Source organism: Ochotona curzoniae, unplaced genomic scaffold, assembly GCF_017591425.1.
Source record: "Ochotona curzoniae isolate NIBS_2020 unplaced genomic scaffold, NIBS_Ocur_1.0 contig_3520, whole genome shotgun sequence".
Lineage (NCBI taxonomy): Eukaryota > Metazoa > Chordata > Mammalia > Lagomorpha > Ochotonidae > Ochotona > Ochotona curzoniae.
Genome location: NW_024465894.1, coordinates 1,668,656 through 1,694,426, shown reverse-complemented (window position 1 = coordinate 1,694,426; position 25,771 = coordinate 1,668,656). Strand labels below are relative to the sequence as shown.

The window sequence follows — 25,771 nt, the reverse complement described above, 5'->3', positions numbered from 1 at the left end:
GGCGTTCAAGGTGAGGACCTTAACCACTGCGCCATCGCGCCGGACACTCTAGCCACTGTTGCCTGGCCTAATTAAAGGACACTGGCAAGGGGTCATTGTGTGGCAGAGTGGATTAAACCACCACCTGCAACACTGGTATCCCACTGGGGGTCAGTCGGAGTTCTGCGGCTTCTCTTCTAGTCCATCCCTCTGCAAATGCACCCAGGAAAGCAGTGGAAAGTGGAAAGCACCAGAACAGGGCGGTGGGTGCTAGGTGGGCTCCTGGAGGAACAGAGGCTGCAGTAGGACCCTGTTACCCCGATGCAGCCAACGGAAGAGAAACGCCTAGAAAAGAGGCAGCTTGTGTTGAGCCGTTCTCAACCTGGGGTTCTTCCACCCATGGGGTTCCTGTTCATCAGCTAACCCACACATCCCGAGACTTCAGAGGGGACTCCCTTAGGCCTACACTAGGGATTTAGCAGAAATGTAAAGCTGCCATTTTTTGTCAACTTTTTTTTTTGCCTTGGAAAATATGACTGTTTTTCTCTTAAAATTCTGTTTCGTTGTGTTTCAAGTTTCAAGCTCAGTAACTAATGATCGATTAGTGTAACTCTCAGAAAGAGTTCTTTGGTATCCTCAATTAAGGCTGTAAACGGTCCCAATGCTAGAATGTTACAGATAAAACTGAGAATCCGGAAGCACGGGCGGCAGTGAGTGATGGTTCCGTTACACTGTTGCATGCTCGCCAGGGGAGCGCCTTCCCCCTCCCCTCGGGGTTACGGGGAACCAGGCCCTGCGAGCCTCGCTCTTTCAGGAAGCCGGGTTTCTGACCGTGCCGGGTGGGGTCAGGTGCTGAAGGAACCGCCGCCCCCTCCCCGGCCCGCACGCGCCCTCTGCTGTCCGCGCTCCGGGCAGGCGCCACCCGGCACACCCCCTGTTTGTGTCGCCTGTCCCTTTAACTGGAATGTACCAAGTGCTCGCAGGGTACGCTCCACCCCCCAGAGTCCCAACCGTTTGGAGTCATCGGTGGGAGACCCACTCGGAGGGGATGAGGAGGCTGTGTTAGAGTTCCCTGCGAGTTCTGGGCGCGCGGGGCGAGGGAGAGGACCGGGCGAAAGCGTGCCGTTGCGGCCCTCCCCACCTGGCCTCTTAGTCCAGTCCTAAGATGGCGGCCACCATGAAGAAGGCGGTGAGTGGGGTGCCCGGGGTCCCCGGGACTGGGGCGGCGGCCACCATCGGCCCCGGGGGCCGGGGTGTGGGGTGCCGGCGCTGCGCAGCCCTGGGGGCCAGTGCGGATTCCGGGGCCGAGGCCCCCGGTGCGGAGGGCGGACCACGGCTGGGCCCCCCACACCTCGCGCGTCTCCCTAGGCCCCTGGCCGGGACAGAATCGGGGCGCCGGGCCGGGATCGGGGATCTGGGATGGCCCCGGGCTGCCTGTCGCCTCTCCCCTGGGGAATCGGAGGGCCCCGCGATCGGGGTTTTGTTCCCGAGAATGGCTAACGATCGCCCCTGACAGCCGCGGCCCTGGGTGGGCTTCGCCTGGGTTCCCCGTCAACCGCACAGGTCCGCAGGTCCTGCGGGGACCGCGTCCACCCCTGGGGAGCCTGTCCGAGGGCGCATGGCTCGTCCGGGCCCGCGAGTTCCCGGGATCGTCAGTGCCCAGCCCGGAGACGCCCCGGGCCCAGCCCTGGGGAAGGATCGGGGACGGGCGGGGTGTCGGGCCCAGCCCTGGAGAATGATCGGGGATGGGCGAGGTGTCGGGCCCATCCCTGGAGTGGTCGAGGACTGGTGAGATGTGGGGGTCCAGCTCTGGGGTGATCTGGGACTGGCGGGGTGTTGGGGTCCAGCCCTGGGGAAGGATCGGGGATGGGCGGAGTGTTGGGCTTAATCCTGGGGTGATCAGGGACTCGTGGGCTGTGGGGGTCCAGCTCTGGGGTGATCAAGGATGGCAGGAGTTTTGGGACCTAGCCCTGGAGTGGTCGGGGACTGGTGGGATGTTGGGGCCCAGCCCTGGGGTCGGGGACTGGTGGGGTGGGGCCACCCTGAGGGTCGGGACTGGGGTGTTGGGGCCCAGCCCTGGTGGGGACTGGTGGGGGGCCCAGGGGGTGGCTGGGACAGGGGGTGGGGGCCCTGGGGATGGTGGGCAGTGGGGTGGGGGCCAGCCTGGAGATGATAGGGCCAGGTGTTGAGGCCAGGAGCCCAGCTCTGCAGAGGGAGAACCTTAGCGGCTAAGTAGGGCTGGAACTCCAGTTGTCTAGTAGGGTTTTTTTTTTTTTTTTTTTTTTTTTTTTTTGCCAGAGCTTGCGTTTTACCACCATGTACCTAGATTTCCCCTTTGGGATTTGCAACCAGGAAATCTAAGCCACGTGCTTCAGGCACCTAGAGGCAAAAGGAGAGAGGGCCTGGTGGCTGAGGAGGCTGCACTGGGACCACTGGGCTTTGGTGTGCTGGGCTCGGTTCTGAAGCCTCTCTCAACCTATTAGTTTCACTCTGCTCTACTTCTTTGGGAAGCTAGTTTGTATCTTTATGTGGCAAACAAGGAATACAGTCAGGCTTTGCTAACCCGCTGTGGGAGGGGCGCTGTCTGAAAGGACCCTCCCATCCTGTGCCCATTTACCTTCCTGCCCCCTCCGCTCTCTGATGCCCTGCGCCACAGGGTCTGTGTGCCTCAGCCACCAACCACCTGGCTTGGCGTGGGGAGGAGGCCCTTTCCTGAGCTGTCCCTGTTGGGCTTCTTACTGAGAACCTGAGCGTGGTGCAGTGGCACTCGCTGAGAGATTCACCTCACTTGTGTTTTGTGAAATCAGGCCCTTTGTTCACTGTGGGCTTTGATTCCATGGAAAAAGATGGGCTGCAGGCTGTTTGGCAGAGGTGGAATATAAGGGGGGGGGATGCACAGAGGTGGGGTGCAGAGATCCTGAACCTTGAGAAACTTCTAGAATGATCTGAGCTCTGGTCATCTGTTCACATTTTTGATGATCAACCTCTTGTGTGCACACATGCATGCACTGCAAGAGATTTTTTTTTAACAAGGAGTCTGCTCTGCTGGCTCAATGGCTGTCCATCCTCCCCCTGCAAGTGCTGGGATCCCATACAGTTGCCAGTTTCTGCTCCACTTCCCATCCAACTCCCTGCCTGTGGCCCGGGAAAGTCGCAGGGGAGGATGGGCCAAAGGCTTGGGATCCTGCACGTACGTGGGAGACCCTGAGGAAGCTCCTGGCTCCTGGCTTCGGATTGGCTCAGCTCTGGCCTTTGCAGCTATTGGAGGAGTGAACCAGCAGATAGAAGATCTGTTTCTCCTCTCTATAAATCTGCCTTTCCAATAAACAAAATAAGTCTTTTTTTAAAAAGGAGTTTGTGGACTTGTCCTATGGCACAGGCTTCGTTTGAAGCTCAGTCATGCGCACTAATGCGGCTGGCATCCTGTGTTGTTGAGCTGCTTGTTACGCTGGTACAGAGAGGCAGGCGCCAGCAGGACTGTCACTCAGGAGCAGAAGGTCTGACTCGAGTGAGGGCTGTGAGGGAAGAGTGCTTGTGAGACAGACAGGATGAAGGCTGTGTTAAGGGCAGAGGATGAGATTATTTAGGAAGGAAAGGGGGGCTGGAGAGGAAGTGAGGGGTGCGGGAAGGGACTCTGGTGTGGTGGATAAAGGCAGCAGGCAGGGGAGGGGAGGTTGGTGTGGGACTGGAAGAGGGCATCTGGGGGATGGAGCGGCTGCGTAGAGAGGGTGTTCTCCGTCTTGGAGCAAGAAGCCTCTCCTGGAAGGTCCCACTCCTGCGCATGCTTCTCTTTGGCCCTTGCATCCTGGAGTCTATCTGCTGCATGTTATCCACCTCCCAGTGGTCGTGCTTGGCAGGTGGGGACATTCAGGCGGCCTTCAATGTCCGCTTTCTAAGCTTGGTTCCTGGCTCTCAGGGGCGCCACACTCTGGGTTCTGTTTGTCATCCTCTTTATAAATGCGCTCCCCCCAAGCCCCTGCTCAGAAAGGCAGCCTCGGACCTCTTTCACTCGCAGCTCCCCCAAACCTTCAGACCCTGAAGTATTTCATCTTGAACTAGAACAGTTGTCACTCACATCGCCTGGTTCCCCCTGGTTTTGTCTGCTCCTCCAGCATGGGAGCTTGCGGGTGTCCGGAAAGTAGAGCTGTGGCTCCTCTCCCAGTGTCCGGTATGTAGAAACACAAAGTATTTGCTATATGAAAGGTGACAAAGCACAAAGAAAGCTAAGCGCAGGGTTCACCAGGATTTCCTCCTGAGGCCCCTGCTGCCCCCGGGTTTAACGTGGGACATGACTGAATACGGCTCCATCTCTTTCTGTAGTCCCAAGAGCTGTTAATGTTCAGGGAAAAGGAATTTTAGTTTTTACCTTGTATCCTTTTTTCTTTTTTCCTTTCTGCTTCCCTTGCTTCTGTCCTTCATTTCTTTCTTTTTCAAATAAAGGTTTATTTGAAGGGCAGATTTACAGAGAGAGCTTCTATCCACCTGTTCACTTCCCCAAATGGTGGCCATGGCTGGGGCTGGGGCTGAGCCAGCCCAAAGGCAGGAGCCTAAAACTCCATCCGGCTCCACCGCGTGGGTGCAAGGCTCTCAGGGACTTGGGCCATCCTCTGCTGCTTCCCCAAACACGGGTGCAGAGAGCTGGCGCGGAGTGGGGCAGGTAGGACTCTAACGGTACCCCATCAGATGTTAGAGCCCACTGCCCCTCAGGATGCAAGCCCCTCACCTTACATCTTGAGCAGTCCTTCTCTTTGGCCTAGAACTTCCTTCTAGATGTGGATCTGTTCTTCCTCTGCACTGAGTTTTGGTTCAGCAAAGTAAGTGCTGAACTGTCATTTGTTGAAAGGCCATTCCCTCCCACGATTCCCTCCCACATCCTACGCCTTTTTTCACCACAGCAAGGAGGGGTAAGGAGCTTGAAGTTCCTGAAACAGCCTCAGATCCCACAGAGTAACTTTTTTCTCCTGGAGTTCCTGCCTTCCTGGGTGGTCGTAACAGCAGAGCTGGGGTTTCTTAAGCCTGGAGCTCCTTACTTTTGGGGATTGTGGGTTGCTGTGAGAACCCCATTTCCAGAAGCAACACTGATATGCAGAGTTTCCCGGGATAGAGCGACCTCTCCATCAGTGTCTGTAGACACTGATTAAGATCTGGCCCTGCCACAAGGCAGTTCAAGAAAGGTTGGCGCATTCTGGGTTAAGGCAGGGTTAAGCAGAAGCTGCTGCCTGCAGCAGTAACAGGGCCTGTCGCCACTCTGGGGAGGCCTGCAGGTGCACGGCACGTGTTCGATGCTCAGCGGGAGAGCCAGATAAAGGTTTGGACACAAGGGACCAAGTGTGTGCTGGTGGCTGCTGTGTGCTGGGGTTGCAGTGGGAAGGTAGAAGGCAGCCACTTTTCAGAAACTGCGAATGTGAATTGGATCCAGTGTGATTTAGAGTCTAATTCACTAACAGTTGTGCCAGGCAGAGCCTGAGGCATGTGAAATTGTCACGTGGTAAGAGAACCTGAGGCAGGGAGTCTGCCTTTAAGTTCTGATCCTGAGCTCTCTAGTGCTTGAGCCTGCAGGCTGCCTTTCAAGCTCTGTGGAGACAGACACGTGTGCCTTACACCGCTGGCCAAGAGAGCCCGACTGAAGGCCGGGACAGAGATGGTGAACCTGTTACTGGTACTGGCAAAAGGGCCAGAGGTCTTTAGCAAAGCTGCATTTATGTTGTATAAACATTTATGCACAATTTTTATATCTAACTTGTTATATAAAACAAATTAGCTCAGTGCGGGTTATTTTTATGCACACACAGCTTTGCTTACACTATAATCAGATTCTCTTGTTCCTATTTTATAAATGATGGGAACCCCTAGAGGAGTCTCATTTATTTAATACGTGGATCCCCTCTCTGAATCTGATGATAATGAGGACTTCTGGCTGCTTCTCTTAAGTGTAAATAAATTCCTGCACACATGCACATAGACATGGCTTCCAGGAACTCTTGGGCCTGTCTGTGGACAGGTGGCTCTCACTGAGATGGGTGGGCACTGGCTAGTGGCTCTCACTGAGATGGGTGGGTGGGCACTGGCCGACGGTGGTGCCCAAAGGAAGGTCTGGTTTGTAGTGAGAGCTTGGTCAGTGTTAGCTTTTGGTATTATTTCATGGGTAATTATATCACTCACATTTAGCATTATGTATTCAAATATAACCACATTCAGTATTAGCTCTTTTTACTTCCAATCATTTGATTTCCCATCATTTATAGTGAATTTAATGAGTGCATGCAAGCAGATTCCACATTAAAGTGAATACATTTTCTACTATATATGGAAAATAGCCACTGAAATGCAAGTTTCCTTTAGCAAATATGTCAACTGGATTAAAAACTCAGATTTCTGATGACCACAGTAAGCTCATGCAAGTTTTATCTGAGGGGAAAAGATGAATGAAGTATTTGTCAGCATTATTTAATCATGTAACTTTCCTTTTTTGTTTTGCTAGAAGCATGTTCCAGCTCAAACGCATGCTTTGTAGCCATAAATTGGCTTTTTTCCTGTCTTTTCGTAGGATCATTAGTTTGCTTCTATATTTGAAATGTTTTTATAGCTTAGGGATATGCTATAGAACAGTGGAGAAGGTCACAAATTTTTGAATATTGAGCTCTTTGATCAAAAATTAACTAAGGTATTTATGTGTAATGTTCAGTTCTCGCGACTCTTCACTGTATGAGAGTTTATTGAGTTCCTGGAGCACTGAAGAACTCTAACCTGTACTTCTCCATTAAAGTATTACATAAAATTTAAAATGTTTTTCAGGCTGCAGAAGATGTCAATGTTACTTTTGAAGATCAACAAAAGATAAATAAATTTGCACGGAATACGAGTAGAATCACAGAGCTAAAAGAAGAAATAGAAGTAAAAAAGGTATCGAGAATATTTATTTTATTTCTGCTTTCTCCCACTTAACTTCATCCTCCAATCACGTCACAGACTTTTTCATCATTTGGTCACCTCTTCTCAGCCTCAGCCTTCCTTTCTTCTCCCAGCTGATGCCATGCACCGTCTGCATAGTATCCCTTCTCCATCACTTTGTAGCTAACAGCTGCCAGGTTATTCTAACTTTTGTTCCAATCATGTGTACAGCTTTAATTGAAACCCCTAGGGACTTCCCTTGAACTCCAACCTTCAAACCCTGTCTACCTCAAATGCTGTCTCCCCCTAATTCCCTTAATCATGTTCTGAGTGGGGCTCCCCAGGCTTGGACAAGTGCGGGGTGGAGATGGAAGGAAGTGAACAGAGGTGAGCAGTATTTAAAAAGCAGCAACTGCCAAGAGTCTTTACAAAGCAGGTCATCTGCTACCTTCTTGCTGTCAACAGCTTGCTTCTGACATTGCAAGTTAGGGATGCAGGATAATTGGCCTAGTTGGTGAGGGGGTTCGATCCTGGAACCCCTCAGAGGAGGACGTGACAGGTGCCAGCCTTGTGGCTGGCTCCGCTGGTGGCCACCGTCAGCAGGCAGCACTGCCCAGCTCTGCCCTGTGCTTTTGACTGCTGGCATTCAAGTTGCCGTTTGCTATCAGATCGTGACTTTGGGTAAGCCAGGCTGGGGAAGGCTCTTTGAGTGCCCCGGGGGGTGCCTGCTGTCCCTGCTTGAGGGTTCCTCGGGGAACTGGCATCCCCACCAAAGACTGCTCTCTAAGGTTACAACAAGGGATTAGGGAATGTTGTGTATTTTCACTGATTTTTACCTTTTTTTAATAGAAACAACTCCAGAATTTAGAAGATGCTTGTGATGATATCATGCTTGCAGATGACGACTGCTTAATGATTCCTTATCAAATTGGTGACGTTTTCATTAGCCACTCACAAGAAGAAACACAGGAAATGCTAGAAGAGGCAAAGGTATGTTGATGAAAGCAGCGAGCATGCGGGGTTGTAGCCGTCAGGAGTCGGGCTGCCTGTGTGTTAGCTAAGCCGAGCAGTGACCTGCCGCTGTCTTACTGGGAGGAGGGAGGTAAAACACGGCAATGAGGTTTATTCAGTGTCAGTGGTTTGCTCAGACGCAGGGTCTTCTGACCCCAGAAGTTTCAATGAAAAGCACTTAGAAAGTACAGTGTGTGGGGCCCAGTGTGAGAGCATAGTGGTTAAAGTCCTCACCTTGAATGCGCTGGGATCCCATATGGGCTCCGGTTCTAATCCTGGCAGCCCCACTTCCCATCCAGCTCCCTGCTTGTGGCCTGGGAAAGCAGTCGGGGACAGCCCGAGGCTTTGGGACCCTGCATCTGCATGGGAGACCCGGAAGAGGCTCCTGGCTTCGAATTGGCTCAGCTCCATCCGTTCCAGCCACTTGGGGAATGAATCATCGGATGGAAGATCTTCCTCTCTGTCTCTCCTCCTCTCTGTATAGCTGCCTTTCCAATAAAATAAAATAAATCTTCAATAAATAAATAAGTCTTAAAGAAAGTACAGTGTGTGCTGTGTAGCAGGAAGGACAGGACCCTGTGATCCCAGCTCCCAGAAGGACCTCTCTGATGACCATTTCATGTGTCTCTTTCATCGTCTTTCCCTCTTCCTTTCTGTGCATCCTTTTGCTCTGATTAGTTACCACTCAAATAGGGCGTGTTCTTGTTCTGTTTTAGTGTTACTTACCCAGCACATAGTCATTAAACAATTGCCTAGAAACAGGCCCTCTTACTTTAAAACCGCCCTTCGTTCTGATGCACAGTGTGCTGGTGAGCGTTATTTCACTCACAGCGCTGTTATTGTTTTGTGTCAGTTTCTAATATTTTGGTGCAGTAATAGTGCAGTGCGCATACTCACACATAAATCTGTTTAGAAAATTGGTTTGGGCAAATAACAGAGATGTGTAGTCATTGGGTCAGAATATAAATTTTTAGATAATAACTAAGACATTTGATGAATTCTGTGGCATACTCTGCAAGTGATGTGTGCTCCCTGTGTGTGTGAGAAGGTGACCCTGTGTGAGAGAAGGTGACCCTGCTGTGTGAGAAGGTGACCCTGTGTGAGAGAAGGTGACCCTGTGTGTGAGAGAAGGTGACCCTGTGTGTGTGAGAAGGTGACCCTGCTGTGTGTGAGAAGGTGACCCTGTGTGTGAGAGAAGGTGACCCTGTGTGTGTGAGAAGGTGACCCTGTGTGTGAGAGAAAGTGACCCTGTGTGTGTGAGAAGGTGACCCTGTGTGTGTGAGAAGGTGACCCTGTGTGTGTGAGAAGGTGACCCTGCTGTGTGAGAGAAGGTGACCCTGTGTGTGAGAAGGTGACCCTGTGTGTGTGAGAAGGTGACCCTGTGTGAGAGAAGGTGACCCTGTGTGTGAGAGAAGGTGACCCTGCTGTGTGTGTGAGAAGGTGACCCTGCTGTGTGTGAGAAGGTGACCCTGCTGTGTGTGTGAGAAGGTGACCCTGCTGGTGTGAGAAGGTGACCCTGTGTGTGTGAGAAGGTGACCCTGTGTGTGTGAGAAGGTGACCCTGTGTGTGAGAGAAGGTGACCCTGCTGTGTGTGAGAAGGTGACCCTGTGTGTGTGTGAGAAGGTGACCCTGTGTGTGAGAAGGTGACCCTGTGTGTGTGAGAAGGTGACCCTGCTGTGTGTGAGAAGGTGACCCTGCTGTGTGTGTGAGAAGGTGACCCTGCTGTGTGTGAGAAGGTGACCCTGCTGTGTGTGAGAAGGTGACCCTGTGTGTGTGAGAAGGTGACCCTGTGTGTGTGAGAAGGTGACCCTGCTGTGTGTGTGAGAAGGTGACCCTGCTGTGTGTGAGAAGGTGACCCTGTGTGTGAGAAGGTGACCCTGCTGTGTGTGAGGAGCTGGTGCAGTTAGATGTGGCCTAAGACTTTCCGAAGGGATGCAAGATAATTTACCTAGTTGGTTAGGGGCGTGGACCCTGGAACCCCATCTCAGAGGAGGTTGTGATAGGAGCCAGCCTCCTTGAATATTACTTAAAATGCTAGTTTTCTCTCTTCAAATGTCATAAACAGTAATGCCTTTTTTGAACTGAACCCTCATTAAATGAACCTTGGAAAAACCAATTCTGTCTCAATTTTTCCTTCTTAGTGAAATTTTGTGGTTTTGGTAATTTTTAAACCACCCAGAGGTGTCCTTATCATTACTGTCTCATGTCCTTGTGGACGCCTCTGCCCTCAGAATCCACACAGTGAGCCCTGCCTGGCGTCCATGCATTTGTCCAGCCAGAAGGATTGAGTGCTTCTGTTCCTCCCCTGGCCACGGAGGCAGCAGACAACAAAACTTGTTTCACATCAGGCACCTGGTTTAGATGGAAAAATAAAATTAAACTAGCAAAACTGAAAGCGAGTGAAAGGTTCAGTGGTGATAGAAGTGCACCAAGTAGCATGTGGTCTAGCCTCGACACCAAGGAGCAGGGAGTTCCAAGGGTGCTGAGACAACACCTGAAGGCTACGTAGCAATTAGCCAGAAAGTGTCTGGACGTGTGCTGCTAAGTTTTGAGGATCTTATTTTCCTTACTGGATTTCCTGAGTATAGAAATTTTATGTCCTTCAGAATAGCTATACATCTTACTCCTTGTCACAGTCATTCTCCAGGCCTGGTGCAATAGCCTAGTGGCTAAACCCTCACCTTGGCATGTGTCTCAGCTCTGGCCATTGTGGCCACTTGGGGAGTGAGCCAGTGGATGGAGGATCTTTGTCTGTCTCTTCTTTTCTCTGTATCTGCTCCTCCAATAAAAGTAAATAAATATTTTAAAAATATATGTTCATTTTCAGAAATTTGGCATTCATGAGATCACCCCCAGAGCTTGATCACAATTCACACTGTTGGGTACAAACCAAAGAATTTCTACTTGATGGGGCTTCAGGTAGAACCATAGTCCTTCCTTCCTTTCTTTGCTTCTTTCTTAATTTCTTTCTTTTTTAACATTCTTTTGCTTTTATTGAAAAGGAAGATTTGGGGCCCGGCGCGGTGGTGCAGTGGTTAAGGTCCTCGCCTTGCACGCCCGGGATCCCATATGGGCGCCGGTTCTAATCCCGGCAGCCCCGCTTCCCATCCAGTTCCCTGCTTGTGGCCCGGGAAAGCAGTTGAGGACGGCCCAAGGCTTTGGGAACCTGCACCCGCGCAGGAGACCCGGAAGAGGCTCCTGGGTTCGGATTGGCATAGCATCGACCATTGCACTCACTTTGGGGAGTGAATCATCAGACGGAAGATCTTCCTCTCTGTCTCTCCTCTCTGTATATCTGCCTTTCCAATAAAAATGAAAATAAATCTTTATAAAAAAAAAAAGAAAAGGAAGATTTACAGAGCGGAGGAGACACAGGAAGTAAGATCTTCCATCTTCTGGCTCACTCTCATGCCCCAAGCGGCTGCAGCAGCCGGAGCTGAAGGAGCCAGGAGCTTCCTGTGGCGAATGACTTAGGGCGCGGAGAAGATAATAGAGGAGGTGTTGACTTATCTACAGAACCCATCCGTTGTTTGTATGCCCTTGTTTGGAACTCTTTGGTTTTGTATGTCCCACCACTCCATTGTTCTCATACAAATGATATCCAATCAGTTATACAAAAGGTGTCTAATCAGTTCATAAAAATGTTATCCTTTCAATTGTAATGCTATGTTCTAGAGTCACAGCGTCCTCCTGCAGTCTCCTACATAGGTGCAGAGTCCCAAGGATTTGGGCTATCATCCACTGTTTTTGCATGCCACAGCAGGGAACTGGATGGGAAGTAGAGCAGCTGGCATGTGAGTTGGAGCCCATATGAGTTTGCAGTGATTGGAGGTGGAGGATTAGCCAGTTAAGCTATTGCGCCAGCCCCAAAACTCATATTTCTAATAAATTCCCAGGAAATTCTGCACCGGATGTTCTGGTGGGCCACACTTTGAGAACCATGAATCAAATTTCCAAAAATAATATTGCCAGTACTTAAGCACTGTTTTTTTGTTGTAATCGTAAGGGGTGTGGCATTGGTGTGATTTCATATTTTCTTAGTCACTTTTAGGAAAACTTTCTTTATGTACTTATCAGGAAGGAACATGGGCTGTTTCATGTGGGCAAAGGTGCCTGATCTTAAAAACAAGGCACCAGGCCTGGCACTGTAGCTCAGTGGCTAAAGTCCTCACCTTTGCCTGCCCGGGATCCCACATAGGTGCTGGTTCGTGTCCCAGTGGCCCCACTTCCCATCCAGCTCCCTGCCTGTGGCCTGGGAAGGAGTTGAGGACGGCCCAAGGCCTAGGGACCCTGCACCCGCACGGAAGACCCAGAGGAGACTCCTGGCTCCTAGCTTCGGATCACTTCAGCTCCAGCCATTGAGGCCACTTGGGGAGTGAATCAACGAATGGGAGATCTTCCTCTCTGTCTCTCTGTATATCTGACTTTCAAAATAAATAAATAAATAAATAAATAAATAAATAAATAAAATCTTAAAAAGAAATGAGGCACCGACACCTCTCCCTTATCTTTTTCTGGAGGTCTGTGGTTCTTTCCTAGGAGATGATCATTTAAGAAATAGTTTATGGCTTTTAGATCAACAAAACTAAGAAAGCAAGATTGCTTTGTTCTGTAATGAGCAAATATGGGCCATGAATTTAAATTGATTTTTTAGTTAGGTCTGATTGTCACTGTTCTTTAGCTGCCTCTCCAAGTTTAGAAAGTTCTTGAACTAAATCCATTTCCATATTATTTCATACACAGATTCTCAAAAATCATTTAGTGGAATGAGATTAATTTGAATTGTTTCTTTTTCAGAAAAATTTGCAAGAAGAAATCGACGCCTTAGAATCCAGAGTGGAATCAATTCAACGGGTGTTAGCAGATTTGAAAGTTCAATTATATGCAAAATTTGGGAGCAACATAAACCTTGAAGCTGATGAAAGTTAAACATTTTATAAAACCTTTTTTAATTTGTTTAATAAACTTGAATATTGTTTTAAAATAATAATTTCCCTTCTTCAAATGACATGGAAAAGAAAATTTGTTTTTAAAAATTTTTCATTTATTTAATGGAAACCTGCCTATTTTCACATGTCTTGCTTATTTATTTTATATTTTTAAAAGAAGACAGTATTCATCTATGTATTTTACATAACAGTTATATAAAGTTAGGGGCTTTATGTTATTAAAATCAGTTAAGCAACCGTTTATGTTTCCACATTATTTAGAATATTTGTTGCAGTTTTTGTTTGTGAGTACGTCGCAGTTGTGTCCTGTTCCTGCTTGTGTCCGATTCCCGCTGCCTCCTGCTGCGCTGCTTAAACATGTGCACGCGTGCACCTGTCCCCGTGCTTCACAGCCAACGCTTTGTCACATACTAAAAACATAGGTGGATGTATTTTATTTAAATGTGCATAATGTATATTTAAACATTTAGCATCTTTTACAAATCTGTTAATGTAATTGGTGTTGATAGAATGAGGGAATTGAGACATGCTGAGGCTCATAACTACCCAGACGTCTGAGTAGTGCAGGGCAGCAGGACATTGTAGAAGCCAAGCCATGTATCTGTCAGGCTGGTTTTTGTTTTTTTTTTTTTTAATTATCAGTTTTGGACTTCTGATGCTTTGTAATTAGTTGGACCTTGTATTAATGATAGCATGAAAATTAAGCAGCGCTGTATTTAAAAGTAAGGTTATTTCTTAAACTGCATGTTTGCATTCTTCCTTCCCCTCCTTTAACTCCTCCCCCAAGACATATATTTTGGAATTTTTAAGACCTAATTATATTAACTTTCCAGCAGGTGGCACTGATATGCCTACACACCAGTTAAAAGGCTACAATGGGAAAATGAAGCTATTGTTGGGCTCAATAGTCATTTCCAAGGACATTTTTTTAACCTTCAAGGCTGTAAACACTACATATGTGGGTTTTGGGATTTTTGTTTGTTTGTTTGTTTTTTGGTTTACTGTTCATTGAATTGAGTGCGCAATGGGTTTTTGTGCTGGGAAGTAGAGTTAAATAACTGGGCATAAATTTTGCCCTAAACATTACTAAATATACCTAATAAAGAAAAACATTCTAAAATCAGTTATCAGGGGTGGGATTTGCATATTGCAGATTTAGATTCTTATTTACTTGCGAACTTTTAGGACATGAGACGAGATCAGGCGGCCAGGGTGGTACGGCTGTAGCCTTAGGACGTTAGAGGTGACTGAATCACATTTATGCTCATTTTTAAAGATTAAATAGCCTTTTCTGTTAGTATTAAACTGTGGCTCAGTGGAGACTCATGAACAGTGGGCTCCATGTCTGAAAGGAAATTACCATGAAAAAGCTTTGATTTGTGTTTGTCACTTCGAACTTTGTATAGAGAATTTTGATGTTTACATGCAAGTATTTGTTTTAAAGCCAAAGCAACAGAAAGAGGTTTTCCATTTGCTGGTTCACTTTCCAAATACTTGCAGCAGCCAGGCATGGCCAGTTGGCAGCTTGCTTGTCCAGATCTCTCCCACGATGGAACTCGACGTCGAGACCTCTCTCTGTCTCCCAGCACATGCAGGAAGCTTGAGTGAAAGCAGAGGCAGGAACTGCATCTCAGCACTCCAGTGTGGGATGTGTGTATTGCAGGCAGCAGCCTAAGCCACTGCACTGCCACATCCATCCCACGACCACAGACCAAGTATGAATCATGGTATTAAGCAGTGCAGGTCACATCACACAGAAGATTTCTGAAGCAGATCTGCCTAGCCAGCTGTGACTACGCTTGGGAGCGAGTGTGGCATGTGCAGGCTTCTGACTGATCATTGCTCTGGAAGGAGTTTTGTGGGCTTCTGTGCTGTTAATTTCGAAGTACCTCTCAAGTCTTCCCATTCCTTCCTTCCCTGTACCGCCATCTTGGTGCAAGCCTTGGGGGCTCTAGTCAGAAGCCTAGCTTACTAAAGGAGGGAGGAAGTACCTACCACTTAGGACAGCTGGAGTCCAGGGGAGGTGCAGGGGGCCTGATTGGAGCAGATGTTAACGTACGTTTTTGCAACAAGCAGATGGAGAAAGGGTACGAGGTGTGGAGCATGGAGTCAGTGGGGGAAGATCGGAAAGCTGGGGCTTGCAAGAGGCGATGAAGATACCAAGGACTTGACCGTGATTGGAGAGGAAGTAAGGTCTGCAACAGGATTTCTTTGCCCTTTTTTTCTTTTTAGCTAAAACAAAACAAAAAGCTGAATTTGTTGTTAATAAAACCTGTAGATCTGTCATAAAAAAGTCACAGCTTGGTGACATGGAGATATTTCCAAATGGTTCGCTTCAGTCGAAGCTTGATCCCTCCACCCTAGCCCTCTGCTGCCTACTGCCTGCATTGTTGGCTGCTTGGAACTTGCTCGCATTTAACCTAATCCTTGGAAACCTGCTGGTTCTATTCATCAGGGTAGAGGATTTTGAGATGTTTTGTTGCAGTAAAGTCAGGGTCAGGAGGGGAGGGGAGGGCAAGAGAAGAGCCCAAGTTTGATCCAGAGTGGGTTAGGGTGTCAACTACTTGGAAATATATAACAGGTAATTAGAAAAGTGCATGGAGACTTGGTCTAGGTGGCACTGGAAAGGTGAATTTGAGAACCATTTTCATGCTAGAGAAACAGTAGCATTTATGGCACTTAAACATCATCTGAGGATTTTTTCTTTTAATGTAGACTGATTTAGTGTGTTTAGAGTAGGGCCCGAGAGTCTGCATTCCTAATAGATTGTTAGATAATGCTGATATTGCACTTTCACTGGCCAAGCCTTGGATGGCTAATTAACCTGTCATGGAAGGAAAAAGGCCTTAGGAAAACACAAGCATGAGGAAAGGCAGCAGCCAAGGAGACAGAAGGTACAAGAGTACAACATCCTGAAGACAAAACGCAGAGGCCTGAAGGCAGGAGTTCAGGGACGCATGTCAGAGGCTGTGGGGTGGCTGATACAGGCTGAGGAAAGGAGGCTCTGCTTAACAGCTCAAGAAGTTCTGAGTTAACTGTCCCAACCCTTCACATGTGCCATGGCAGGTACCAGGAATGATGTGGCTTGAGAAAAGCCTTCCCGAGGGTGTGAGCGAGCCTGTGCTAAGGATGAAAACCACACACAGCAGCCTCACTGGTTCGCAGCGTGGGACCTGGGATCAACAGCATCAACATCATGTCGTGGGAGTGGGCCCCATTGGGCAGTGGTGTGGAATCGGGAGTGCACTGCCTGGAAAGCGATGCCAAGGACCTCAGGCACAGGCCTCACGTTTAATGAGCTCCTGTGGTCTCAGTGGGTCCTTTGAGATTCAATACAGGAGTGTGGAGAGGCAGAACAGTTAAGGGGGATTCTGAATGAGTTTATGATAACAGTGAATTCCATCCTTGCTTGCTTGCTCATGCCCTCTCTTGTCCTCTGCCTTCAGCCATGGCATGATGAATCAAGTAGGCCTTCACCAGGTGCTGATGTCATGGTCCTGAGCTTCCAGATTGCCAAACTGAGAAACGTGTCTCTGTTCTTTATAAATAGCCCAGTCTCAGGTATGGTTTAGGGGGAGGGTTGTTTATTTATTTATTTGTCTATTTATTTATTTATTTATTTATGTTGGAAACATTTACAGAGAGAAGACTAGAGACAAAGATCTTCCATTCCCAAAAGGCCACAAGAGCTAGCGCTGATTCAAAGCTGGGAGCCAGAAGCTTCCTCCTGGTTTCCTGTGTGGGTACAGATTTCCAAGGCTTGGGCCATCTTCCGCTGTTTTCCCAGGCCATAAGCAAGGAGCAGGATGGGAAATGGGATCCTGGCAGTTGGAGGTAGAGGATCTGGGAGTTGAGCCATTGCTCCAAGGCCCTCAGGAATTTTATTTTAACAACACAAATAAACTGAGCTGTAAAACCTGCAGATGATTCTGATTCAGCAAAAGAGCTAGGCTGGGTCAGACAGTTCTGTCGTTTGGGATGCTCAATGGGGAAGACTAGACTAGCATACCAGTTGAAAATTCTTCATGCAAGTTGTAGTGACAGGTTGATCAGATGTGGCGGCACTGAGGAGATTGGCCTGTTTGGCTTAGGGGTGCAGTGTCACCAGGGGCATCCTGGTTGCTGATGGTAAGCTGGTTATAAAGTACAGGGCAGTGGGTGATGCGAGACTTGGAGGCAGAAAAGAAAAATACTTGTGGGAGGCAGAAGGTAGACTTTCAGTGTCATAATAGATGATTTTTATATTTTACATTAGGGACTATATGAGGCCATGGAGTAGTTGGAAAGAGTCCAGGAGAGAAGGTGGTGAGAAAAGTTGGGATGGGAAGTAATGGTTGGAGCACAGCAAGGGCAGTGTATGTGAACAGCTGTGTTGCCAGTGCGAACTATGAAGCAGCAAAAGGCAGATGAGGTGTATATCACACATATTCTCCCTTGAGCAATAAATGATAGGAAAACATTCTGCTTAGTGATTAGAGGGGAGGAAGACATGGTTGGGAAGGCAATGACAGGATAATTCAGTTTCTTGAGCTGGGCCACAGGTCTATAGCTATTTATGGATTATTTTATATTTTCCTTCATGTTTTCAGATGAAGGCGAAGTCTCTGAGTGGGGCACTGTCTTGCTCATGGCCCACTGTTGGGACATGCCAAGCTGGCTACGGTGCAGCAGGACCTGCTTCCATTGTGTCAACAGTTGCTGCTTGTCATTGCCAGGACCATTGCACAGGACTCCTCTGTGGCTCTGCTGAGGAATGACTTGAGATGAAACGTGCTAGGCGTTCTCGAGGCCTTGGATGCAGTAAGAACTCTGCAGATATTGTTTAATGTGTTCAATCCTTTGAAACAGAGGCTCATCGGGACCACCCACCTGATGGTGGTGCATTTGCACAGTTCTGTTGAGGAGTTCTATGTGTGGATGGAGGGTTAGTGATGACATGGCCTGGGTGTGGTTCCATGTTATAATTTCCAGGGATGCTGAGCGATTTTGCCTCTGCAGCCCCTTCTTGCACAGACAAATATTTAAAAGTACGTTGTGTGGCCCTTGATAATCTTAATAGAAAGTAAGTCTTTCCCTGAGCCCATAGAGTGCTGTGGCCTTAGGCAGCAGGCATGTGCGTGGCGGAGACTTGGGTGCCTGCTTCGTTAATGTCAGGTGCCAGGTAGGAGAGTGTAGATTTTCTCTGGGGAGAGTAGGAGACTGGTTGACAGTGTAACCCGAAGAATTCTTTTTGGTGACAAAAAAAAAAAATTTCTCCTTGTCTTGTTCCTTTAAAAACAATTGCCATGGACGGAATATTTAGCCATTGGCATGAAATGGTATTTGAGTTCAAATGATAGGGGAGAGTTTGGGATTTAATGGAAAGTCATGAAAGTATCAGTTCATGAAAATGATACTTTGTGTTGTTTTATCAAATTTGGAATAAGGACAAGAGCTTGAGAAAATGTTTGCAAAAATGAGAGTCTAAATAGACCTTGGTGCAAGTAATGGATTTAAAACTTTCAAAATGCATAGTTCTCATCTCAGGTTGGGTGGACATCTGTTGGAGCCAATCCCATAACAACATCTGTGCATAGAATGCAGGTTCCATTCAAAGTTTGAAATCACCTGTTTGCCTAGGGCCTGCCAATTCCAGAAGGACTTTGAAAAGCATTCTAGGAAGAACAATTCTCAACTAAGTAAGATGGTACTTGTCTATGGGACTTAACTAGCACTTCACTAGTGATCAATGTGTGTGCGTGCACAGCCTGTTGTGGAGAAATTTAAAAGCAAAGAAATAAATAGGAACTAAAAATCAAAATAATGCACTAAGTTCTAAGTGCAGGACACACCAGGATGCTCACATGCTTCATTCTGTGTACTTAGCAAGCCCTGTGTGCCGCACAGGACAAGAGGTAATGATAAACGTGACTTACGACATTGCAGCTGCTCTTTGCACAAAACCAGGAGAGCACAAAGATAGTAACACACCAACATACTCTGTCTAGGACGGTGGATGTAATTGCTCCAAGGACTAAGAAACATGAGAATAGAAGTGTGGAACCAACAAGAAGGCCATTGTCAACATGCAGGAAATAAGATAGCTTCTCCCAGTCTCCCCAAGAACAAAGTCCCTGTGGCTGTTCTGGAAGAGGAGTTCCTAGCATGTCCTTCCTTGGCTGTGCATGCCATAGTGGTTGGGGAGCTGATGACGCCAGACAAGCACCTGTTCCTATCAAAAGAAGGAAAAAAGCCCTGCGATTTCAGCTTGCTGTTGCCGCACTGTGAAGTGCGCAAGATTTGTCAAAACTTCAGATCATACAAAGAGAGCCAATATGAAATCTCCCAATTTCAAGTTTTGCTAAATTACTCAAAGATTTCAAAGACATCACCAATCAAATAATAATGGACAGATAACAAACTGCACAAGTCCCAGTTTAGAGTCCCAAACACATTGCCAAATTGACTGTGAAATATGAGCATCAGTCAGAACTGGTGAGGGCTGAGGAGGCTATTTAGTAGTAAAGACTGTGTCACCATTCCTTTGGAATGTTAACCAAAATAACAGTATTCAGCAACGGATCCTCATCTTCAGCTGAAAGGGAATTTCCCTTTCCAGAACCTAAATGGCAAGTAAATGCATCTATGGCAAGAATTTTCCTTTTTTTTTATTTTTTTAAAATCAATGAACTGTTTAAATGTAGTTTTAGTTTATGTCTTATTTGGTTGCTATGATGAGTTAAAAGAGATTCCACAATATTGCCCAAGAGGACAGGAATATGAAGTTTCCTTAGTAGACAGAAAAAACAGTAGTAGAATTTTTAAAAATAAAGTAGAAAAAAATCTACACAAACTTAAACCTCACCAGATAGAGTTCACCAATCAGTCCATGAGGCACAAGGGTTATTAACCTTGAGATGGCTACTTTTGGTATCACAGGAAAACCACCTGGAGAATTTTTGTTGACACTTCAGGGTAAGCTAATAAAAGCCTCCATTTCAATTAAATTTTGGAAACTCATGTTCTTCCTTTCGTGAGCACGGTAAGCCCAGTCTCCTTCCCGGAACTCGTGCACATTTCAGCACTTTCCTCCTCACATCTTTCCTTGACATGGAAAGCTACGAGATACAATGTTGGTGAAAGAGAAGTTCAAATTTTTGCAGCTGAGCCATTTAGACATCAAACATGGGTTTAAAGTGTGTCTTCTGTTCCTTTTCAGGGACTTGTGAAGCTAAAATGGGCATAGGAGAGTTAAAATACATATTTTGCAAATAGAATTGAGACCAAAAGCAGCTGACCTTGCTAGTGTCAAAGAGCAGCAATCAGCTTCAGTTCCACACCTGTAGTCCACTTCTGAATCAACTTATAAATAAAGTCCCCGTGACGGCCATCTCCTGACTACCATGTCCTTGGATAATCTCTTCTTCACTGGTCACTGGACCTAGTGCTATGTCTATGATAAACGACACAGTAGAAGCGATGGGATGGCATTCATGTAGTACCGTCTGCTTCGACCATTCTACAGTCACTCTGATGCCTGACTGATGTAGCCACTTGGGGAGGCTCACACAGGAACAAGCTGAGGGAGACCCACCATCTACTGTCTTTGAGGAATGTAAGCCCTGAGCCTCATCCACCTGGAGGGGACCTGACTGATTCCACAAGCAGGGAGCTGGATGGGAAGCAGGGATGCTGGGATTAGAACCTGTACCCAGGACGTTCAAGGCAAGGACTTTAGCCGCTAGGCTACCACACTGGATGTGCAACTTACTTTTAAATGACCATCTTAACAGGCTATGTATGGTTTTCCATATTAGATTATTTCTGCATTGGGAAAATAAATATGATATAATTATGTCTGGATCATTTGACTAACACACAAATGGTACTCTCTGTGCCAAGCACTGCCCTGGGCACTTTGCGGATAATGGTTCTTTAATTCTCTCAATTTTATGTTGAAGATAATAGTGTCGCCATCACTTTGCAGATTGGGAAGTTAGGGACTCAGAGCTTTTAAATAAGGTTGCATTTGATGTAAAGAGATGGAAACGGGGTCCAAACTTACACATTGTAGAATCTGTGTTTTAAACTACTTTACTGTCCTGACTCTGAAAGAATGAATAGTGGGATACCGTATGTAACTGCTGAACGTGGTACTCAACACAGAAAGTGTTCAGTATAGAATTACTGTGAAGATGCACTTTCACTTTTGCATTGGTTGACAGTAGCAACTTTTGTATACAACAGACTTTATGAAGTTTTGATAAAAGATGATCTAAAACAAACAATTTAAGACGCCTATCAAGTGAAATGCTGGCATTTTTAAGTGCTTGGATCTGATGTAAGTAAGATACTTTCTGTTTAATGAACATCTAGCAAAACTCCATCACTTGAGCAACAAATTCGGTGAACAGTCACTCCAAACCACTCTGAAGCTTTCCGCGACACGAATCCTCTACATGGGATGAGCTTGAGTGTCATAGCTGCTCAGCTCATAGCATCTCACAGACAGTAGAGTGTCTGCCAGGGGCAAAGTGACCTCGTAGCTCACCCTGGGAGGCTCATTTCTGGGACCATGGTCAGATCTCAGATCATCTTCAAACTCACTCACTTGGGGCTCTCCACTTGGCTGTCTCAAGACAGAAAAAGGGCTTCTTGGGCAGGGGTGGGGAAACTTGTTTTCTTCCATGGGTCTTTTGGGTATTTAGAAATCATTTTTGGGTCATAAAAATTATCAGGTTAAAAATCAGCCTGCTATAACTTTATTGAATTTCAAGTGCCAATGTCGTTTGGCAGGACCAGACCACATGATTTCTTGGGCCATATGTTTCCAGCCCTGCACGGGACAGTGAGAATGAGACAAAGCTTACAATTTAGAATCTTCAATTTTCGCACCTATCTCAGAATAACACTTACGATTTCTACATGTTCTGTTTGAAGCAAGCCATGAAGTCTTGCACATGATCAAGGGCAGACGGTGACCCACAGAGAGCAGTGCCAGGAAACCAGCAGGAGGACATAGGGGATTGACTTAAACCCCTTGGTGGCACACATCTGTGCCAAGAGTACCAAGAATACTGTGCCAAAGAACAGTTTAGCCAGTATGGCAGCCATAGAACTCAGCCTACAAAATGAAGCTTTGTATGAGGTTCCAGCGTTGTTTGTACAGGCATTTTATTTCCACAAATTGCCTTAGTATGTTTCCCCTTTCTATACTTGTTCCTTTTTTTGGAATGAATTATAGGGGGAAAATATTAGTTTAATAATTGGTATCATTTGAAAAACATTTTCCCCTATTTGATTGCTTCTGGTTATAACAGTGTATAATCTTTTCAGCTTTGTGTGAATAAAACAGATTGACAAACCAGAAAGAAACACTCTGGGCCTCTCTCATCTTGGCAGAAGCTATGGAGTCAGGAGAAGACCGCTGTGCTTGGGTGGCGTCACGGAGGTGAAGGATGCTGTGTAAATGGGCCGATCCATCCACACCTGGCTGTTTTGAACTTGGTCCCATTAGAATGATCTGAGTTTCATTCCAAATGTTACTTTTCTAGGAAAGGAAGGAAGGAAGGCAACCAGAAAGTCCTTTGTTCCTCTTTATCCTCATGGGTAAAAACGTGCCTCCCCTTCTGATGGGCAGGTTGCATGCACTTAGGGCTACCTCGCAACTGAGGTTACTTATGAGGCACGTGGAAGTAATGGAATTAAATTTCCTCCTCTCGTGCTACAAACCTTTATAAAGGGTGCCATAAATGTCGTACTTACTTTGTTTCTTGAAAAGCAATTTTCCTGTCAACGCAATCTGTTTCTTTGAAATACTGTATTATTAATCTGCGATGGTTTCTTTAAAGTGCATCAAAGGATATGCCTCAGTGAAGTTTTATCCTTTCACTACCTTCCTGTGAATTTTCCTGTAACTTCAAGGTTTGCTGCTAAGTCACTAATTATTCATAAAGGCTGGTGAGATTGCTTTGTTTTATCCTCCTAACGAAATACATTAAAGTTTAAAGAAAATCTTTAACAGAGTGTAAAATGCTAACAAGAGGCAAGGAAATTAAAAATCGTTTTCAGCTAAAATGGGAATTTTGAAAAAAAAAAAATAGAGGCAATGTCAGCCCACGCTTAGCGATGGTGTCTGAGACACCTCGAGGTGCCCAGGAGAAAGGACGAAGTGTGGTGGGGCATCTGTGGCTCCGTGGCACCCCGCTCTGTGCAGCTGCATCAGAAACCATCCCAGGGGTGCATGGAAAGGCTGTGAGAAAACAGCAAACGCAGCACGTGTGCCCTGCTTTCTCCGCCATGTTCCTGCTGGCTGCCACAATATTCCCCCAAGAAGGGGATGGCACAAAGTTACACACTCAAAAAAAGTGATGCTTTTAATAAAACCTTGAGAAATCATGGACTACAGCTCACAAAATGCGATGGGGCTTTCTAGTGATCTGAGATGCCACTACAATGACCTTTTAAATAGCACCTTAACTGTGCTTTGTAGTACACGGTTTGAGGTCATTGATTTACAGTCTGTGAGAAAAGCCAATTTTCCTTTTCTGTAAGACGTATTGATTTAGGACAAAAAGCGTAACTAATTACATCCTTGGAGGTCAAAGGTGAGCTGATCAGAGAGGAACGAGGACGAGAGAGAAGACAAATGTTAGTAATGGTATTTGCACCTACACACCTATTTTTGAGATCTAATTCACTAGCTACGAATTTTTCTTTTATCCATATGATTACCGTGAAGGAATAGAGCTTGTCATGACTCACACGTGGAGTCTGCATGTTTAGCAGAGCCCGTTAGTAAAACCACAGGAGCAGAGCATTCAGGAAGCAGGGTGAGCCAAGAACTCAGTGCAACCTCCACTTTTTGGATGTTTTCTTGAGCACTCAAAACCTTAAAAGGGTTTTAGAACGCTTCATGGAATCATTTATTTAACTGAATATTGAAGAATGGAAGTGAATTTTTAAAAATACATATTTGTTCTTATTTATTTGAAAGGCAGAGTTAGAGAGAATTAGAAAGAGAGAGGAGGGGAGATCTTCCAGCTGGGTGGTTCCCTCTCTATTTGGGGTGGCACCAGCCAGGGCTGGGCCAGGCCTAACCCAGGGCTGCATCTGAACCCATGTAGGTGCAGAGGGTCAAGTGTGTGGGCCCTCCTCCACTACATTCCCAGGCTTATTAGCAGGGAACTAGATCACAAGTGAAGAAGCTGGGATTTGAATCAGTACCCTCATGGGATGTTGGTGTTACAGGCAGGGACTTAACCCACCATGCCACAACACCAGCTCTGCAGTGACTCCTTAGAGAAACCCTACTTGTCACTCTACTGAGTATGTTTTTCTTCCTCCTTGTAGAACTGATCTGCTTGCTGGTTCCTGGCTCAGTTCCTCGTCCTGCGCATCTTTCTGTTTCTTAAATCTGCTTCATTCTCTCCTGCCTGACTTGCTGTTTATTATACTAGAGATAAGCACTGCTTTCCTAATCCCTGCTTGACCAGCCACGCAGGGGTCTGCAATGAGCTCACTGTCGTGGAAGCAGCCACATGTGCATGAGTGTCACTCATGTGGCCCTCCCCCTTGGCTTCTCTGGTCACAGCTGGCCAGAAACCATTTGGTGTTTATGAAGCTTGGAGAAAGGAAACATTAAAGGCATTTCCCAGGCAGTAAACACCTTGTGCATTGGCAAACCATGAGAAATTCTCACTGACTACATAAAAAAAAATAATTTTTCTTCAAGAGCAAAGCAGTTTTTCTTTTTTTAAAAAGCAGTAATTTAAGCATCTGGTCTGATTTTCAGAATGAGCAATAGGAACTCATTTGGAAACTTGCACTTGTGTTTATTTCCAAGGAGCACGGCTGTAAGAAGGGCTCACCAAAAAGTGCATGGACTTCAAGTAACTTTTGTTAAGTGATCTTTGAGTTACATCATCAGAAATATACAGATTCTAATTTTCCCTTGAAATACTACAATAGCTTAGCAAAGTGTGAGTCATGTGACTGTGTACATGTGCTAAAGAATTTAGGAGAGCTCCATGTTCGCTCCTACATCCGACCTCATGAAAATGATGAAATCTGAACAACAAGAACACTTGAGTTCTGGTGTTAGCAGTATTCTGTATTTCAGGAATGTCTTCTCGGTGGGGGCAGCTGGAAGGAGGGCACATGGGCACTCTGATATTTTCAGCTTCCTGAAGCTTCAAACTTGACCTGATTGAAGACGAGAAGCGTTGCTGGATCTCGGGAAGGGCAGGAGCAGAGCTGAATCTTCCCACTTTCTCCATCATTTCTCCCAGGAACTTCACAGGGACTGACACGCCCTGGTTCCAGCTCCAGGCTGCATCTCTTCTAATTCACGAGTTAGACATGCTGCTGGTTTGACACATTTTAGCAGGATCACAATCATCTCGAAATTACTACAAGCGTGAGTGCTGGAGCAAGCTGCCTGCCTCTAGATGACCGAGCCTGTGAAACGAGGCCTCAGAGTGAACCCATTTCCACATCCCTATGACCCTAAGGTCCAGGCTAATCCCAAATCTAGACCATCTGTTTTTATGAGTTGTTTATCGAAAAAAAAGGATCATTTACCAGGTTGGACTTCTGCAAACCTGCATCTTTTGATTTTGACTATGCGGGAGACACAGGAAAGTGATGCTTCTGGAAGGATCTGCAGCCTGGTTGCTTGGAATGTGGTCAGCAGGCGGCTTCGCGCTCTCAGTTCTCAACGTCACTCATCTGCAGAGAGCTTCTTCCCCTTCCAGTAAAACAGGACAGTTCAGTACATTCCTGCCCTGGTACTGGCATCATCTTTTTTTTTTTTTTTTTTTTTGCTGAAGGAATTCTAATTCCTGATAAAAGGAAATTGTTCTAGGAACTATGATCCAATGGGAGAAATAATCATTTTTAGTCGGTTGACTGTTTTCTAGGTCTTCCAAATGGTCAGCACTGAGAGATTTAAAAGCAGGAAT

The 25,771-nt window shown here is 46.5% G+C and overlaps 1 protein-coding gene across 2 annotated transcripts; it reads left to right on the top strand.

Annotated features, from left to right (window-relative positions):
* Window positions 1-971: 971 nt before the first annotated feature.
* On the top strand, window positions 972-13,065 carry PFDN4 (prefoldin subunit 4). 2 transcript variants are annotated; one of them, XM_040981285.1, is made up of 4 exons: window positions 972-1,168; window positions 6,775-6,882; window positions 7,732-7,860; window positions 12,679-13,065. In XM_040981285.1, exons 1-4 carry the CDS (start codon window positions 1,145-1,147, stop codon window positions 12,808-12,810), a joined length of 393 nt encoding a protein of 130 aa, XP_040837219.1. In that variant the 5' UTR covers window positions 972-1,144; the 3' UTR covers window positions 12,811-13,065. The 2 variants fall into 2 exon arrangements, with proteins under 2 accessions (XP_040837219.1, XP_040837218.1); XM_040981284.1 differs by having other exon boundaries at window positions 997-1,168; window positions 7,720-7,860.
* The last annotated feature ends 12,706 nt before the right edge of the window (window positions 13,066-25,771 follow it).

Coding starts and splice junctions, on each gene's coding strand:
- PFDN4 (XM_040981284.1), top strand. CDS start 1,145: ATGGCGGCCACCATGAAGAAGGCG. Junction 1,169..6,774: donor CGGCCACCATGAAGAAGGCG/GTGAGTGGGGTG, acceptor AATGTTTTTCAG/GCTGCAGAAGATGTCAATGT. Junction 6,883..7,719: donor AAGAAATAGAAGTAAAAAAG/GTATCGAGAATA, acceptor TTTTTTTAATAG/AAACAACTCCAGAATTTAGA.